Raw genomic sequence first — 19,721 nt, 5'->3', positions numbered from 1 at the left:
TTATTAATCTTAAAAAAGAAGCATCTCTAAAAACGTCTTAGGGGTTAAACTTTTGACGGTGCCTCTGTTGTTAGCAGGAGACCAGTTGATTCTTCTGCGGTAGCCAGATTTATGTTCTGTTGTTGCTCGCGGTTTCATAACCCTGATTTCCTTCTTTCAGGCTTACAGATTCAAGGTTTCAGTGTGTAATGTTACACAGGCAACTCCTGGCCCTTAAAGATTTGATTCCAGCAGAGACGCGAGAGGAATATCTCCAAAACTGTAACAAGGTTTTTTCGAAGGACTTGATGGCCCTTCAGTATATTTGCAAAGTACTCAGGGATGTTGGTGCTCAAGAGATGATGCCTGAACAGATCCTTTGCCTCTGGCTTACTTGTGTTCAGCAATTCTGTGGACAGGAAGTTGGGCTCCATAACTTGCCTGAAGCAGCTCAACGTGGGAGCCTCTGGGTAAATCTAGGTCTCCTGCAGATCTATCTTTGGCTTCCTCAGACCATGTTTGATCCTGCGGTGAAAAGAAAATATAAACTCAAGTACGCAATAGAAGAGGTGAGTGTTTGAAGCTAATGCATGTTTCCTTGCCTTGCGGTTTGGATGTATTAAATGGATTAAAAGGCAGATCTGTAGCAGTAGATAACAAATAAATGGGCGATAAGGCAAACAGGAGGAATTAGCCATCGTATGGAGAAAAAACAGCAACATAACATTTCAAATGCAAAGTACATTAATCTTATCCAAAATAAGGATAAAGACCTTACTGATTTTCGAAAACAGATGAAAACTACTTGAGTAATTACAAAGACAGGATGATCCATATAGGGTGAATAAGGCTGTACATAAATGTGCAAAACTTGAAATATTGTCCTTACTTATAAAATGTGGGAACAGACAAAGGTTCCTGACAATTTGATGCAAATAGCAGAATTTGAAGCCAATAGCTCTTCTTCCTCATCAGATACTGTATTTAGAAACATGTTTTTAGAAATAATTAAAATTATCTGATGTGTCTAATTGTCTAACGAGATTTGCAAACGCCTACATCATCAGTACATTCTGGTGCAGCATAATAGTTTTGTTCAATTGCTTTATTGAAGCCGTAGTAAAGTAGTAGTTGAATCAGGTCTGTTTTTTCTCTAATGCTTCCAGTTGCATCATCTGGAATGTGAGTGGAAAACACAGAAACTGTCCACTCAGCTGCGTACAGGGAAAGATCTTGAAGATGAGCCCATCAACAGTCATGGCCACCCTCATATTAGGTACACTTGTGATTCAGTGCAGTACAGCTGGTGCAGTTGTGGGACTTTGTATGTTCAACTTATTTCCATCTTCAAAAGAATGATTGTAAACGGCTGAAGGAGTCCATTTGGGCCTTTGGTTCGAGTTGGTATTCTTTTTATGTTGCTGGGATCTTTAAGTTGTCATTTGGTTGGTGAATAAAAGGGAAGGATATTTTCGTAAGAAGAAGCCACTTAATATGATTCATTTTCTATTTGGTGTATTGATTTTAAAAAGCATTATTTTTTGTTTTTTTTTTTAGAAAACTCTAGGATTTGTCTGTGTTCTTCGTATTAAAAAAGAACAGTCAATAATAGAAATCAGAGATTAAGCACTTGGACAAATACTTAATGTTATCTGAGTAGCCTTAATAATACTATTGGTAACAGGGTTTAAATCTTTATGCATCTCCTTCCTTCTCAGGTTGTTATGCCAAAGAATCCAAAAGCTGAAAGATCAAATTGCCAGACTTGACCAAAAGCAAGCTTTTCGACCCCAGGTTCCTTTGTTTGAGTCCTTATATCAAGAAGTTCATCAGTATGTTGGCAGCATTGCCCAGATTTCAAAAGTCCAGGATCTCATGACTCGCCTTCTGCAGCTGCTCCGTGCAGACAAGTCCCAGGGGGTGCAGAATGTGCTAAACGAAGAAGCAGCTTGGCAGAAGTCACACCATCAGTTCAGGAGACATTTGGAAGAGACCTATGCCGCCTTCCCCGATGCAGTCGTTCCTCTGCAAGCTGCCATTTTGCAGATGCAGCACGGCCTGAGGCTGGTAGCTTCTGAAGTCCACAATGCCACTCTTGACAGTTTTGTCAGTCCAGCCAAACTGGGAAGCCTTGTTGTCTCTCTGCTTTCGTTCCCTTCCATTGGTAGCACTTTCCCTACATACCTCTCCCATGCAGATACATTGTGTTCTGTGAGCTCTCTGGATGTCCTTCATGGCCTGAAGAGGTTATCTCTGAAATACATCGCTGAAGAGTCTGAGAAAGCACAAAAGACGTGCCTTAACCAGGAGCAGCTGCTGGTGAATGCTTTGTTATATCTCCAGTGCCACGTGTTGTCCAAGGGAGGAGTGGACCATAAGTCTCTGCTACTCTTTAGGCATTTGTTTCAGGTATTCTGTCTGTCTGTCTAATCTATCTATGTATGTATCTATTCATCCATCTAAACAATTTATATGGCCAGCCATCTCAAAGTAATGACTCTGGGTAGCACAGCACACCAAATAGTATTTAGTTTTAGAACCTTAGGAGGGAAATAATCCTAATTTTCTCAGGGATTTATTCCAAAATATAAGTTATAGTGGAGACTGAGGGCATTTAGTAAAAAAAAACAATTTATCTATATATCTATATATCTCTATATCTATCTATATAGATATAGATATAGATATATGGATATAGATAGATATAGATATAGACATGTAGATAGATATACAGATATTTATATATATACATAAATATATATGTGTGTGTGTATATGTATATCTGTATATATACAAACATATATACATATATATACACATTATTTTATTAAAATGTATTTAACAAAATAGGGTGGATTTAAAAATTGAAATAAAGGTATGCGTGCATTCACACACAGAGAATGAAACATTATTTGAAAAGGCAGTATCTATGCAGAGAAAGCAGCACAGACATGGGCATTTGCCATCCTTTAGAGGCATATATTGCTAGATGTTCTCTTTTTTTTACCATCTCACCTATAAAGGGAGGGAATGCCTGTAGAGATAGGGAGGTGGGTGGGGTTCTTTTTGGCAATGTATTTGTCCCAAGCTACTGTATGAAAAGGTCTTGTACCACCATGTGCCTTACCTCAAGATATAAGTATAATTTGTATTTGTCCTTACTTCATAGGTAATTATAAATGAATGGGATGAGCAAGAGCGCCAAGCCCAAGAGGAAGAGGAACAAAAGAACAGCCTTTATCGCTATAAGACCAAGAGCCATGGAAGTGGCCTGAGTGAGGAGGAGGAGGAAGAGAGAGAGTTCAGGAGGAAATTCCCTCTTCATGAAAAGGTAGGCAGGCAGCTAATGAAAAGTCTGTCTGAGAATTTTCCACTGTGGTGCTTCTGTTCTTCATGGGAAATAATAATGTCCCATTTTATACACCTACAGTTGCAAGAAAAAGTATGTGAACCCTTTGGGATTACGTGGAGTTTTGCATGAATTGGCCATAAAATGCACTCTAAGTCACAACAATAGAAAAACACAGTCTGCTTAAAATAATACTACGCAAACATTAGCTGTTGTCATGTTTTAATTGAACATAAGATGGAAACATTCACAGTGTAGGGTGGAAAAAGTATGTGAACCCCTAGCCTAATGACTTCTCCAAGAGCTAATTGGAGCCAGGAGTGAGCCAACCTTGACTCCAATCAGTGTGATGATATTGGATGTGTTGCTGACAGCTGTCCTGCCCTTTAAAAACACACACCTGTTTTGGGTTTACTGGTCTGAAGAAGCACTGTGATGTGAACCATGCCTTGCAGAAAAGAGCTCTCAGAAGACCTACGATCAAGAATTGTTGACTTGCATGAAGCTGGAAAGGGTTACAAAAGTATCTCCAAAAGCCTTGATGTTCATGTGTCCACGGTAAGACAGACTGTCTAAAAATGGAGAAAGTTTAGCACTGTTGCTACTCTCCCTAGGCGTGGTCGTCCTGTAAAAATGACTGCAAGAGCACAGCGCATAATGCTTAATGAGGTAAAGAAGAATCCTAGAGTGTCAGCTAAAGACCTACAGAAATCTCTGGCACATGCTAACATTTTTGTTGACACATCTACAATAAGGAAAACATTAAACAAGAATGGAGTACATGGGAGGACACCACGGAGGAAGCCATTGCTGTCCAAAAAAAATATTGCAGCACGTTTGAAGTTTGCAAAAGAGCACCTGGATGTTCCACAGCACTACTGGCAAAATATACTGTGGACAGATGAAACCAAAAGTGAGTTGTTTGGGAAAAACACACAACACTATGTGTGGAGAAAAAAAGGCATAGCACACCAACATCAAAACCTCATCCCCACTGTAAAACATGGCGGAGGGAGCATCATGGTTTGGGGCTGCTTTGCTGCCTCAGGGCCTGGACGGATTGTTGTCATTGATGGGAAAATGAATTCCAGAGTTTTATCAGGAGATTTTGCAGGAAAACGTACGACCATCTGTCCGCCAACTGAAGCTCCGCAGAGGATGGGTGATGCAACAGGACAATGACCCAAAGCATACAAGTAATTCAACAAAACAATGGCTTCAACAGAACAGAATACGCCTTCTGGAGTGGCCCAGTCAGAGTCCTGACCTCAACCCGATTGAAATGCTGTGGCATGATCTTAAGAGAGTGATTCACACCAGACATCCCAAGAATATTGCTACACTGAAACAGTTTTGTGAAGAGGAGTGGTCTAAAATTACTCCAGATCGTTGTGCAGGTCTGATCTGCAACTACAGGAAACGTTTGGTTGAGGTTATTGCTGCCAAAGGAGGGTCAACCAGTTATTAAGTCCAAAGGTTCACATACTTTTTCCACCCTGCACTGTGAATGTTTCCATCTTATCTTCAATTAAAACATGACAACAGCTAATGTTTGTGTAGTATTATTTTAAGCAGACTGTGTTTTTCTATTGTTGTGACTTACATGACGTTTAGAGCGCATTTTATGGCCAATTCATGCAAAACTCCCCGTAATCCCAAAGGGTTCACATACTTTTTCTTGCAACTGTACTTCACCAGTATGCCTGATCAGCTTCTGATCTTAAGACGTGATGTGATGAATTAATATTAAACGTATGTTTTAATAAAACTCTTAACAGGACTTTGAAGATATTACAGCTCAGGAAACTCTTGAGGGGAAAATGGAAACAGAAGTCGTTTTAGAAGCAGCAGCTCTCCCTGAAAAAACTCTTCTTTCTCATCACTCAGCGAAAACAGTAATGATGGTTCATCGGCAGCTTTGTCTTTCCTTTGCCCAATCTTTGTGGTATCAACAAAACAAACCACCCGATCAAACTAAACATCAGTTGAGCCTGTTTCTTTCCTGCTACCAGACTGGCGTTTCACTGATCGCTCACTTTTATCCCTTGATTGGTAAGGCTTCTCTGATTTGTTTCCAGATATAAGATTCCAACAGCTTTTCTTTCAGAGGGCACTTTGGTTTGCCCACCTTTGGGGGAGGAAGAATTATAGTAGATTCTAGGACATAAATTATTCGTATAGAGCAGTGATGTCGAACCTTTTAGAGACCAAGTGCCCCAAAACCAGCCCCGCCTCCCCACCCGCCCCGCTCCGTGCCCTGCCTACTCCACCACCACCACCACCAGCCCGCAGGGCCTCCCACCATCTCCATGGCCTGCTGCAGCAGATCGCCCAGGTAACCCAGCAGCACCATGGCAGCCACGCCCTCCACCCGCACCCTGCAGCATCATTGTACGATGGGGCGTGAGGGTGGAATCTTGTCCCCACTGCCCGGCTGCCATGTTCTTGGCTGCGTTGCTCCATGCGGACCGCGCTCATGGGTGACTCTCTGGGGGGGGGGGCTGCTGGTGAAGAGGGGGCCACGAGGCGGGGCTGGGGCGACGGCGCACATGCCCACAGAGAGGGCTCCGAGTGCCACCTCTGGCACACATACCATAGGTTCACCACCACTGGTATAGAGCATGTTGATCACTGATACAAACTTGAGTGTAGTGTGAAGTGCTGGCCAGGAATGGGAAGTTTCAGATTTAAGCACCAACTTGATCTTAGAATACACTGATGTAGGGGAACCACTACTGCAAACTTTTTCACTGGATTATTGTTGGGATAAAAATGAGAGGAAACTTAGTATGTAAGTTGTCTGGTGCTCTCAAAGAAAAGGAGGGGACCTACATGCCATAAATAAACAATACATTATTTTTAACAATACTTTTTGTTGTTTGTATTGTATACAATAATTTGCATTGCGTTATTTTTAACCATATTTTAGTAAAGCTAATTTTGCCAATGTGGTAGTGGCAAGAAAATAGGGTGTATGGAAAGAGTTTTTGACTTACCACTCTTTATTTAGCAAACATTTGAAGTTACTATGAAGAAAGTTAAGACCTGTTACTGAGGTTACAGCTGTTGCAATGGTCCCACAATCATGTGATTGTGATTTGGATGCTTTGCAGCCTGTTCACGCTTACAAACAGTTGCCAAGTCCCTTCAGTCACGTGATCATTTGCAATCTTCCCTGCTGACTTCCCCAGAAAATCAACGGAGAAGCTGGTAAAAGGGTCCGTGCTGAAATCCAAACAGGATTTTCAACTCCAGAATAGAAGGGCTTCTGAAGTTTCTCTGTTCTGGGGATGGAAATCCTGCTTGGATTTTGGCATAGACCTTTTTAAGTCCACTTCATTCAATGACTAAAATCCCAGTCTCAATTGTGGTCTTATGTTGAGAAGTACCTGTAGTTTTTTTCCCCTCCACTTAATATGGAGAAAAGTTGCATCTTCTTAAAATGTGCATGCTCTGGTTGTACAGACCCGCTTTGAAAAGAATTCTCATACAATTCTTATACAAGCCATCCGGCACCTGCATTTTCTCCCTCATTGCTCATTACTGGAACAATAATTTTCTTTCACTTACTCTTTTCTTTTTTCCCCTCTTGGTCTTTGCAACCTTAGGTTCAGAAATAAATGATCATCTTCACGGCAGCCAACTTCTAGCTAGCACAATATTGCAGAATACACTTTTTGAAGAAGGGACGTCAGAGCTTGCCTTGAAAAGTGAAGGGGCCTATGACTTTTATCACCACCCTAACATTCAGCAGATCCAACAGTGTCAAGTTCTGCTCAGAAACTTTCATAAAGAAGTGAAGGTACTATTGCAAGAATGGCCGGAACACCCTGCACTCGTCCAAGTAAGCACATTTAGATTTTTGTTTTTTAAAAAAAGTAGGAATTATGCAATCATTAATGCTTGCTGAATGCTGACAGTGCATTTATGTTTTTATGGTAGTCAGAAAATAGTTTTGTGTTTATATTAAATCATTGACAAATGTTTTATCTTTTCAAGAGGTATAAGTTAAGTTATTTGGTATTATTTTCAAACTCTCATTTTTATTTTTCAATTTGCAGCTCCTAGTGGTGATGGACAGAATTTGCAGCTTTCCGCTCTCCAGCCCTCTTTCAAAGATTCTAAATGGCTTGGAAATTCTGCTCGCCAAGTCTCAGGTCAGATATTCTAAGTGAATATGTAACAAAACTAGTAAAAAGTGAAAAGCTGTTATAATAGTATAGGTAGCCTTTGTTTGGCAACTGTCACAGATATTGACTGTTTACAAATACAACAATAATTAAACAAAAACCTTAATCATGAAACTGATTAAGGTCTTGTCAGTTTCAGGCAGGACATCCCCCCCCCAAAAAAAAATCCTAATCTAATTAAGATCACAGAGCTCAGCTTCTTCACTGCAGTTAGTACTTTTAGGTAAGCACTAAGCTGCAGACAAAAACAGCTTGGGAAGAGACAGCTTTTTTAAAGCAAGGCCCCTGCCTTGCAAGGGAGGAAGAAAAAGGAAGAAAAGAAAAAACAGATCAGGCACAGGTCACTGTTTGAGAAAACTTTACTGAATGAGACAGTGGCAGCCAGGGATATTTGCTCTCACGCTCTTTTCTTTTACTTAGTAAACATTTTGCAGTCACTAAAGAAGGACAACCTTTAGTAGAACAAACTTCTAACAAAGTGCATAATGGTAATATTGAAAAGAAGCTGTGTGCCACATTGTGCAATAGATTCGCAGGCACAAAATTAAGCATTAGGGTGGAGTTGTCTCTTCTATTACCTTAGCATGCCGAGTTGCCGAAATAATTCTACTCACTTTGCCTTTGGCAAAGCTAACTAAATAACAGTCCAAAAAGAGTAGCCTCCTGGGAGGAGCAGTCCTAAAAAATGTAAAGAAACCCATCCGTACCCCTCACCTCAAAATTTATGAGTAAAGATTGCCAGGATTGCAAGACTGTGTCAACGCTGCTAACATCAGATGTTCTTGCTTTGACAAAAGATGAAGAAGCAGCTATTTTATATTTCTACTTATGTATCACTTTTAGAATTAAAGTTAGATGAAGATGGGAGAGGGAAGGAAGAAATGCATGGGGGTTAGTTAGACATAATAACATAGCAGCAGAGCATTTTCAGGGTTGTATGTAATAAGAGGCTAAAAGAACTGGCGGGTTAAGCTAAGGAGGGGAAACTTACCTTTCAAACTAATTGGAGAATGTGATTTATGACAATTAACTAAAGGAGGGAACTATGCTTTAATATTATTGTGCTCAGGAGAGGGGAATTAGATTTCGGCTTAAAGCAAGTATTGCCGATGTTATGTTGCTCCAATAAAGACTTTCAAGGTAAACAATTCAGAATTCTTTGGAGAGTTTGTCCATTGGAAGCTTGATATACAGCATGTAGACTGACTTGAAGGCAGACAGCCAAACACCTCTCTCACCTCTAATTCAGACAGCATTTTATTAATAAGGTAGACCAATTAAAGCTCACTGGGTCACACTGGTAGCATATGAAAAGGATGGATCAAACAAGTGTGATTATATTTTAAATACAGCTAATCCTTATTTAGCAACTACAATTGATACTGGGAACTCGGTCATTAAGCAAAGCAATTGCTGAGTAAAACCACAACTGTATTTGCCATCTTATTTCAGTTCTCTTTGCTTTACAGACCTGTGAAGGTCGTAAGGCATTGACCACAAAGTTATTTTTTCAATACTCATCATTGTGAGTGGTCACTAAATGAAGCAGATTGCTAAATGAGGATTTACCTTGTATAAAGTGTTCCCTTCTCCCATGCATTCCAGACACTGTTACAGTTCCAAACAACTGGAAAGCAGTTGATGGAGAAAGGCTAAGTACAGACAATGTGAAAAGAATGGCTTTTTATCATCTTCTGCCATTGACTTGAAAAGTACCACTTTGTTTCGTAGGATTGGGAAGAGAATGCTAGCCAAGCTGTGTCTCTGAGGAAACATCTTGATCTCATCACTCAGATGATCATTCAGTGGCAAAAGCTAGAATTGAAGTATGTACAGTTAGTTTCCTTTTTCATTTCTTTTTCTCTATTTCTTTATTTAAATGGGAATAGTTGACCCCTATATTATAAAGATCCTAGGACGAGTTACAGTGGGGGGGGGAGGGGGAAACTACAGGCAGTCCAGGGTTAACTACAGTATTAGGACCAGAATTTCTGTTACTAAGCAATGCATTCATAAAGCACAACATAATGTGCTTAGCAGCAGCGGTCTGTCATTAGGTGAGATTCGTGGGTTGTTTAGCAAGCAACTTTTTGCAACTTCTTGCCAGCTTCCAATACGTAGTCATTGGGAAAGCGGGCTGGAAGTCACAAGTATCGGGTGGCTTGCAAGCAGGCCATCCAGTGGGTAAATGACTGTCAGGCCAAAGGGTGTCTGCTGCTGGCAGGAGGGCAGCTACTACTTGAGGCACCCTATGCTCTGCCACCCCTAAATTACCATTGCCGTCTTCTGACTCTGGCTTCTGACAAGGCATGCCCAACCTGGCCCTTTGAGAAACCGTAGCTGCCCCAGCGAAGCGCCAGGGTGTAAAGCTGCAAACACCCCAGCCCAGCATCAAGACACGAAACTGCAGCTGCTTCATCCTGCCCACAGCCTAGGGAAGAAGGCCTTGTGCAGCCAGCAGTTGGTCACAGCTTATTAGCAGTCGGAGCAGAAAGAGGGCAAAGTTCATCAGGGTAGTGTACCATAGAGTGACATGGAGTTCTGGGCAGCTGCAGATGGAGCAGCAGGGTCTTTGCAGCATGGGGCTGGGCTGGGCTGAAACAGTTGGGGCTTTCACTGCAGGGCTGGAGTGAGCTGGGATGGCCGTGGCTTCATATCTTGTTACTGAGGATAATGGAGTGCAGGTTGGCAGGACCTGCGTAGTGTGTACATATGGAGGTGGGGGCGGGGTTGAGAGGTTGTTGAAGCACACCCTGCAGTTGTAGAAGATCACGTGACTGCAGGGGCGCTCCAGTGGCTGGATGTAAATATTATTCGTTCGATGCTATTGCAGCTTTGAATAGTCACTAAATAAATGATTTAAGTAAGGTCTAGCTGAAAAATAAAATAAAAATAAGCAACTCTTCAATATATTAAAAGAGCAATAACCGTAATAAAGTAACGAAAAGGCCTAGATTTCTTTACAACAAACAGGAGGACTTGCCAAACGGATTAACCTGAAGGCTGGATTTTTTTTATTATTATTTAAAAAAAAAAAGATCTTCACTTGGTGTTGGATAAACAAATAACTGTTATTGGAGATAAACTGTAGGAGAAGGGATAGCAGAAGCTGGTGATGGAGTGAAAAGGGAGATCAGATTAGAATCCCTACATAGCCACAAGGGAACTAAGTCCAATACCCACCCACCCCTCGAGTGCCGTTGACCCTTTAAGCAGGTGCCAGCTTGTTAGTTGAGACGATTCCTGTGCGTAGGCTTTTAGCCTAAATCAATTTCATTGAACCTTCACATCTGAAACCGGCCTTTCATTATAAAGCATTAAACTTCTTTTCTTCTTCTCGTGTTTTCAGCTGTTGGTCTGCTAGTCTGGATAACGTAATGAAACAGTACACAGAAAAGTCAGTGAAGCACTGGTTTTCCCTCTATCAGATGGTTGAAAAACACCAACAAGAACAGTCAGAGAGAAAAACTGAAGGTAACGAAATATTCATGTAGTAAAACAGGCTGTTTAAAAAGCTAAATTTTCCTGTAGTAAAACCAGCTGTTAATAGAAGCCTCGGCTGGAGAGTTAACTTTACCCAATGAAAAAGATGTATCTCTATGAAGGAGATAAATTAATATAACAAAGAGTTCCATAGTTTGTATATTTGTAACTATAGTGGTGGATGGACTATAACAAATTTAAATCAAATTGAACTGAATAATGTGATTTAATTATATCATTGTTCCTTATATTTGCACTAAAGAAATACGGGGGGAGGTGTGCAGGGGTTTTGTACTGCCTGTATTGGAAATCATCAACGTTAAACAGCTTCAGTAACATGTTTTTCTCATTTTTCTGCTGCCCATTAATCTCTTACAATTCCAACTTCTTGAAATTGATAGAAGTTAATTTAGCATCTGTGGTCGATACACTGAAACTTTTCATAGAAGGATCCACATTGGGGGAATTTCATACAAGACTGCAAATGCTTTTAGAATTCCACTGCCATGTCTTGTTGATGGCACACAAGGAAGAAAATAGTAAGTACTGTTTTTTTGTTCCCTGGATCAGGGTTAGCAAACAGATCTAGGTACAAAATATTTAGATATTAAGACAGTAATATTTGATGCAAAGGAGCAGTCTAATCATTACAAAACTTCCTACAGCATCTATCTACTTAGTGAACAGAGTCCCCAACCAAGACCTTTCCAAAGGTGTTTTGACTTCCAATTCCCATCAGTCTTCATAGCATAGTCCATTAAAGTCATTATTTTTATTTCTTTAAATAAGCACCCACAACCTAGAGCAGGGGTGTCAAACTGCCGGTCCATGGACCGGACGCATCATCAGGAAACCGTGCCCCCCCCCATTGCCGGCTCCGATACGTTGCACAACATCATGTGATGTCACGAGTTTGACATGTCTGACCTAGAGGATCTCATTTACATTTGATTTTTTATTTTATTTTACAAGGTCGATCAGTCATAAAAAGCTTGACTTAACTGTCATATTCAGTTTTCTTTAGCTAATATTTTCTCCAATTAGAGTTGTGTGGTATTTCATAGAATGTGTTCCATAACTGAAATCAAACTAGGTTGTATCTAGAAAACCATTTCTAGTGTGGAAGTGCATATGATTGATTCTGAATACTTAGATAAACATTTAAAGTGGTAACTAGATGTATTACTTCAACAATAAAGTAAGTTTATCAACTTCATTTGCCAATGAATTGGCAAATACTAGTAGCAGTATTATCTGAAGAATAACTCTTAACTCCCTTTTTATGATCCTATAATCCCTTAACTCGGAATAGAGTTCAGGGCGATTGGGTGGAGCTGAGCATTTACTAGCAGATGCCCTTCCTGATGCCACACAGAGTTTGCAGCAGATATTTTTTCTTTGCGCCCTAGGAGAGAAACATCATGTAGTGATTAAGTTGCTGGGTCCAATTGTGGTTGCTACTTGCAGTACTTTGCAGTATGTTTTTAAGACATAATAAATGATGTTTAGTAACCTCCCGAATGGGAGGCAAGTGTCTTCACCACTGGATCACCACGCCACTCATAGCAGTATTATCTAAGAATATAACCAAGTTATTCATTGCATTTATTTTTTCTTAGCTTATTCTTTTATTCAGTGAGACTCATATTTAACATGTCTAATGTAAACATAGTTAATATTTGTTGTTGCAATGCAAGATGACTTTTTATAGATAACTTTTACAATTGTTCCATGATAGTCTTTCGGAGTAAGACTTTTTCACCTATTGGCATGATCTTTTTAAAAATTGATAACTAAATGAGATTTTTTTCCCCTCGTAGTTGGATGCCAAACTGATTTGTGAAAATATGGCTCTTACTCTAGTTTGGGACTAAATCTAAATAATGCTGTGGTATTCGTAATGGCTTTTTTTCTTTTTAGATTTGCTGTGCAATGTATTATGGAATATATATAATTATTATAAGCAATTTTCAGAATCTGTCCATGCCAAGCTGATTGAACTGCGACGTCCCATAGAAAAAGAACTGAAGGTGAGGATGAGATACTTAAGTATGATGACAGTTGTCTAATTCCTGACATTCAGATATCAATAAAAGGATCATATTTTTCTTTAAACTGGAAACATAAAATTACATTACAGATAGTTTTCACATAGTGACTGTCCATGATAAAAAAAATAACTTTGCGACCAGTCCTCACATTTATGGCTTTTGCAGGTCTGTGAAGCAAAGGAAAGCTGAATATGTTAATAAACACTGTTGTAGTTTCACTTGGTGACTGCCTTACATAATGATTAAGTTGCTGGGTCCAACTGTGGTTGCTAAGTGAGGACTAATTGCAGTAATTTACAGTGTACTTTTAAGACATAAAATGAAGTTACTTGTTTTCCCCTGCAGGAATTTGTGAAAATCTCAAGGTGGAATGATGTCAGCTTTTGGGCTGTAAAACAATCTGTAGAAAAGACACACAGGTAAATGAAGTTCTGGTAAAAACTCCATTTTTGGCATTCATTGAGATCTCCCTTTTCTTCTTTCAACCTATTGCTTTCTTCTTTAGAGCCAACTGTGCAAAGTATTAAGAAAAGACAGACAAACAATTGAACAAAATTCAGCAATTGTCTCACAGATCATTGTGCCCAATGCATATTACAACGCATAACAAATCAACAAAATTATAGTAGGAACTAACTAGCCTGCCTGTTGCAGGCTGATAATAAAAACTTCCATTTCAGATTGAACTGGAATAAAAACCTAATAAAAGTGTGCAATATTGGCTGCGTTCACATCAGAATCTTCATGTTTTATTGAACGAGCCACCATTCATAACAGTAAGCCATATTTGATTGGGTTCACATATGGTGCTGAGCCAAGAACAAATAAATCATATTCTTGCTTAGTGTTATGTGCAGACCCTAACATTACATACAAAGCTTGAATAATCCCTTTCACTTGGACCAAATTTTAAAGATACTGAAAAGATAAACCTATGCCTGCTGTTCTCCTAGTTTTCACTTTTGATTTTCATCTAGGACACTGTTTAAATTTATGAAGAAATTTGAAGCTGCTCTTGGGGAACCTTGTCAATCCGCTTTGGTGGAAATGCCTAAAGAAGAACAACTCATTACCCTGCAGGAACAAAAAACACCAGAGAATGTTGAAACTAATATTCAGAACCTAAACAATATACTGAGGAAACACCTAACTGTAAAATTAAATGCTACTCAGGTACTTGTGGCTATTTGTTATGATCAAATAGAGCAGACATGTCAAACTCCAGGCCTGTGGCCCAGATCCAGCCTGTGATGTGTTTAGATCTGGCCCACAAGCAGACTAGTAGGAGGAGTTGATTGAGTATGTCGCAAGGGGGTGAGTTGAAGCGGCGGCAGCACCAGAAAAGCTTGGAAGAGAGTCAACAGAGCTGCAGTGTTGCTGAGGCTCTGCTGAGGCCCTGGGATTGGAGCACACGGCTCCAGTTGATCGGGGCTTCTGGCAGCCACATGCAGTCTTTGGAGGAAGAATCAGCTAGGGCTGTGGGGCTGCTGGGGCTTCGCAGGGACCCCAGAATCAGCGCACGCAGCTCCAGCTGATGAGCACTGCGTGAAAAGCCAGCCGGGCAGTGCGTGAACGCATGGGCGATGTGAGGAGAGGATATAAAAGGAAGGGTTTTGGTGGGAGGGGGGGGAGAGATGCTGGTGTGGCAAGCCTGAGGGAGAAAAGGGGACAGCAACTGGCCCTTTGAGGGCAACCATAATGCTGATGCGACCCTTAATGAAATTGAGTTTGACACCCTGAAAAGGAGTATTAAACATTTTTAATACAGTGCATTGGATTCTTTCTGTGTTCAGAGAGTACTATTTCCAGTTAATTATTTATGTGGAAGGTATAGATGAGATTTTCCTGGAGCATCTACAGCACATAGTTCACTGTCATTCCAAATTTCAGAACTGAAGTTGCATGTTGACTTTCCCGTGTTCAAAAAAGTTGGAAGTATGAAGGAAAATATCCTATTCCGGTTAACTGAGATGGTGGACGTCCGTTTGGAAAAAGTTTGTTTCATTAGTAAGCAATCAAACTACTCAGTCTACTGCCCCAGTCTACTCCTGTTTAAAGGAGCAGATTTCAGGAACAGCTGGCAGTTTGGAGTAGATGTCTCATTTTACTGAGTAATATCTTTGGTTTTTATAAGTATAAATGAATCCACGGAATTGGCTTTCCAATCAAGATGAATATCTGCTCTGTCCTCACTACACATTACCCTGCCTGTAGCTCCACATGTAGCTAAACCCACCTGTCTTTCAAGAAACTAGATGATGAGTGTAGAACTTGATGCTTTATTAAAGTAACAGGATGGTGAAACTGGGGAAAAATAGAAATGCATACAGTAAGAACCCAAATGCAAAATGAACAGTTTGGGTTGCTGGTGAGCATAACAAATCAGCAAATACAGATAAAGTTCAAGTCTCACCAGTGATGCTATGTATATGGGACATGGATTTTTGTCTTCCGATGAATATGTGTCACAGTTTAACTGGGTTCTTCAAGATGCTTCTGTTTCCTGGCTTCTTGGGGATGCACCTTTTTTTCCCCAGAATGAGGAAGGATTTGTACTCTGTAGGGTAAAAACACTACTAAACCGACTCTAAACAATGAAAGATTTTTCTTTGGCCACTAGATGGTTCTCAATACATGTTAGAGAACAATAACAGCACATACGTATATAAACCCTGTACTGGAGGCATGACAATATCTGTAGTCTAATTTTTTGATCTTGGTAAATACCAGCTAGATGTCAAATTGACTGCCCCGTTATTATATCTGATGTTTCAACTGTTATCTTGAAGCTAGTAACTGTTGATAGGTCCATGTATGTGCCAATAACACAAAGGTTTCAGTTGTGCTGACCTTCCTACTCTGAACGTTTCCCAGGGTCTTCATTTGGAAAACTTCCAGGGGTGTGCATTTCATCCAGAATCACTTCAAGGACGTTTACCTAAACTCACAAAGCGAATGAAGAAGATATGTGCAACTCTAGTGAAGGATAGTTCTATCTTGGACTTGGTGGAGAATCTTGACAATTTCACTGGTAAGCAACCCAAATATTGTTTATATTATGATTTAATTTGGTATTTTATTTTAGGAAATTATTTTGGCATTGTTGACTGCGGATCTAGCTTTTTTACTGTATTTGCTGTAACTTACTAACTTTTTTAAAAGTTTCTTTAGATATACGACTTGGTGTATATGTTTAGTAGGCACAAATTTTAATTTGTATCTGATAAATAAGTTACAGCCCTTATATTTGATCAAATACTCTTCAAGGCGCTTTGTGAACATTCGTCTATGTTTCTTTCTCACAATTCAAGAGCCCTTAATCATGTAGCTGACAGCAAGGGGCCACGCAGTCTAATTACAGGTTGTTCTGGAATTATAAGAAATCTGGCAAATTAAACTGTGAATTTGCAAAAATAAACCTCAGGCCTGAAAAATGAGACAGAAATAATTTTTTTTTATTGAAAAGTTTTACAGTACATTTTATTTTTAACAAAACAAAACAAAACCACTCCCAACCCCCTCCCCTCTTCCCAACCCTCCCTCCCCCTCCCCCCTCCCCGACTTCCCAGAGCTAAATACAAGGTATAAAAGTACAAACAATCATAGTTACCATATGCAAACAACAATAAACTATTAAATCTATCGCACTTTAACTCTTATAAAATAACTACAAGCAATATAAATATCACATCAATACTTATTCAAATGCTAAGTGAAACTTTTTAGTCCCATATTTATTCTGGATATAATCAATCCATTTTTTCCACTCCACAATATATCTCTGTTGCGAATGGTCTTTCAAGTACGCTGAGATCTTTGCCATTTCCGCCAGGTTGGAAACTTTTAAAGTCCATTCTTCTATAGTCGGCAGTTCTTCCTTCTTCCAATATTGCCCTACTAAAAGTCTTGCTGCCGTAATTAAATTCAACATCAACTTAGTGTCCACAACAGTAGTGTCAGTAATAATGCCCAGTAAGAACAATTGCGGACAGAAATAATTTTTGAAACGGATTGAATGTTGGATTAAACCTATTGTCAAAAAAAGTATGTAATTAACTGAGCAAAATAGTACATAATAGGACAACAATTTTGAAATCCAACTTACAGAATGGATCCGTGACTCCAGTAGAGATGAAACTGAGCAAATTTGTGATTGCTTCAGTGCTGCTGGGCCAGCATACTGCTACTTGGAGATTCAGGAAACTGGTTCCACCCTAGCCTTCTGGAGGCCAGGTGGACTGGTCCCAGCATTGGCTGCTGAAAGCTGGTCAGCTACAGTCAAGCTGGCATGAAGTTAGAAATCACTCTTTTTTGTCCTTGGTCATTATATTTCTTTGTTTAGATAAGGAAATAACTCTCAAACAGGGGTCTTCAAACTTGGCCCTTTTTATGGCTTGTGGACTTCAACACCCAGAATCCCTCAGCCAGCATGCCTCGGTGAGGAATTCTGGGAGTTGAAGTCCACAAGTCATAAAAGGACCAAGTTTGAAGACCCCTGCTCTAAAACAATGACCCCATGGCTCACTGGTAGTGTAGTTTTAATATTAAAAGTAAAATATTTGTATACTGCTCTTTCTCCTGGAGAAAACCAGACTAGCATACAAAAAAAGAAAATATAATCTGAGTGACTGTGACTGTTGATTCTTCTCCTTGCAGGTGACGTAATTTCTTCTGCCCACAAGTTGCAGAACACATCTGTGAATTCAACTGCAGAAAAAGAAAAACAGAAATCAGAAGCCAAACACTTACTTCTGCAAAAACAAAGGGCTCTAGCAGAGCTCTTTAAATACCTTGCAACTACAGGTTAGTTAAATGAAAGTTCTTGTAACATATTATGTAATTTTTTCTTTTTATTTAATGAAAATTAAGGTAGTTTTCCTAAACTGTAGGACTTGCATGAACCATAATCACTACTATTTGTATCCAGAAGAAAACATGCCCTTGGTTTTTGGAGCTCGCTCATAGAATAGATTTCATGCATTCGCAAGCAATTAGTTTTTCTTCATGGAAACATCTGTAGTAACATAGGAAAAGAATTAGTGTGAAACAGTTGCATGTGGATACAAATAGTAGTGATTACGGCTTATGCAAGTCCTACAGTTTTACGGATCTCCTCTGAATATAACCTGGTACTTTATATTGATTGATTTCCCACCAGTCATGAAGCCTGCATATGATGAGGAATTACTTTAGTTTTCATTAAATAAAAAGGAAAAAAACAGGGACAATACAAAACCATTTAATCTATCTCTAGTTAAGTTTACTGAAGTAGAGAAACTCTAGCACTTATCTCACTAGGCTTTTATTCCATCGTTGCCTCTCCAAAGAAATCTTTGCCATCACCTGCCATCTCATTCTCTTAAATCAGAGGTGCTAGTGCAGGCATGTCAAACTCACAACGTCAGGTGACATCGCGTGATGTATTACAACTTTTCCCCCATTGCCGGCAATGGGGTGGGCGCAGTTTCGGCGTGATGCATCTGGCCTGCGGGCCGGCAGTTTGATATGCCTGTGCTAGTGTTTGAGCCTGTGTCTTTTAAATGAAAAGCATTTTCTAGACCAGGGGTCTTCAAACTTGGCCCTTTTATGATTTGTGAACTTCAACATATGCTGACTGACGAATTCTGGGAGTTGCAAGTCCACAAGTCATAAAAGGGCCAAGTTTGAAGACCCCTGTTCTAGACCTCTAAATTCCTTGTTTCAGAGAATTTGGATCATCTTCACTTACTTTTCCTTATTTGAGTATAGTTATTTTTAGACAATAGTTTAAACAAGATCTAAACGAATCGGAATGAGAAGAGATAATGGTGTGGGAAGTCATGTGATGAGCCTATATTTTAATATCCAACCATAATTTGGGCAGATACATAAACTGAGAATCATTCATAAATCATGCCAGGTCAATATTTTAATTTACAATTGGTTGAACAAGCCATAGTGCTACAGCTTAACAATGCTAAACCATAATTGATGTTTTTCATCACATTAATTTACAAAGAAAGAAAATTCATGTATGCATGTAGGTCCCATGATGATAGTTCCTATTATTTGATTGGAATTCTGATAGGCACACATTCCAAACGAGCACTAGATTTGGATTCTTAAGCTCTTTGAGTAGATTTGCAAAAAATATTTAATATTACAGATCTGAGAAAGATAAAAATACTGCCAGTTTGATATAGTGGTTAAAATGCTACCTAGAAACCAAGAGACTGTGAGTTCTAATCATGCCTTAGGCATGAAAGCCAATTAGGTGACGTTGGGCCAGTCATTCTCCCCTCGCCCAATCCACCTCACAGGGTTGTTATTTTGGAGAAAATAGGAAGAGGAAGGAGTAGTTAACGTATATTTGTTGCTTTGAATTAGTTGCTTTGAATAAGACGGCATAAAAACCTAATAAATATCTTTCAGGATTATCGTATCGCAAAGGCCTGACTTGGTCTCGTTCCAAAAGTTCACAAGATATGCTTTTCCTTCATCCATTGGATTTAAACAGAGCACTGGCTTTAGTTAACTGCATACAAAAATTGGATGCAACGTATGTATTGCTTTAGTTCTGTACTATAATAGAGTCTTGCTGTCAGAAAGGGGGGCAAAAATATTTTCTCGGATTTTTGAAATCTAGTCTATGGAGATAATTGATTTGGTTATTTTAAGATCAGATTAAGC

The 19,721-nt window shown here is 39.6% G+C and overlaps 1 protein-coding gene across 1 annotated transcript in view; it reads left to right on the top strand.

The window, feature by feature from the left end:
- MDN1 (midasin AAA ATPase 1) overlaps positions 1 to 19,721 on the top strand; it is a 126,133-nt gene that overhangs the window by 71,851 nt on the left and 34,561 nt on the right. Inside the window, exons 61-76 of the mRNA XM_081331608.1 lie at positions 161 to 548; positions 1,146 to 1,255; positions 1,698 to 2,388; positions 3,149 to 3,310; positions 5,107 to 5,380; positions 6,937 to 7,172; positions 7,390 to 7,485; positions 9,250 to 9,344; positions 10,868 to 10,992; positions 11,403 to 11,540; positions 12,922 to 13,031; positions 13,398 to 13,471; positions 14,030 to 14,225; positions 15,927 to 16,083; positions 17,709 to 17,855; positions 19,464 to 19,590. Of these exons, the coding sequence (XP_081187734.1) occupies positions 161 to 548; positions 1,146 to 1,255; positions 1,698 to 2,388; positions 3,149 to 3,310; positions 5,107 to 5,380; positions 6,937 to 7,172; positions 7,390 to 7,485; positions 9,250 to 9,344; positions 10,868 to 10,992; positions 11,403 to 11,540; positions 12,922 to 13,031; positions 13,398 to 13,471; positions 14,030 to 14,225; positions 15,927 to 16,083; positions 17,709 to 17,855; positions 19,464 to 19,590 (3,126 nt within the window). The remainder of the gene's footprint in view (positions 1 to 160; positions 549 to 1,145; positions 1,256 to 1,697; positions 2,389 to 3,148; positions 3,311 to 5,106; positions 5,381 to 6,936; positions 7,173 to 7,389; positions 7,486 to 9,249; positions 9,345 to 10,867; positions 10,993 to 11,402; positions 11,541 to 12,921; positions 13,032 to 13,397; positions 13,472 to 14,029; positions 14,226 to 15,926; positions 16,084 to 17,708; positions 17,856 to 19,463; positions 19,591 to 19,721) is intronic.

The sequence above is a fragment of the Vipera berus genome (assembly GCF_964194415.1).
Source record: "Vipera berus genome assembly, chromosome: 1".
Lineage (NCBI taxonomy): Eukaryota > Metazoa > Chordata > Lepidosauria > Squamata > Viperidae > Vipera > Vipera berus.
This window is presented reverse-complemented; position numbering and strand designations above follow the sequence as displayed.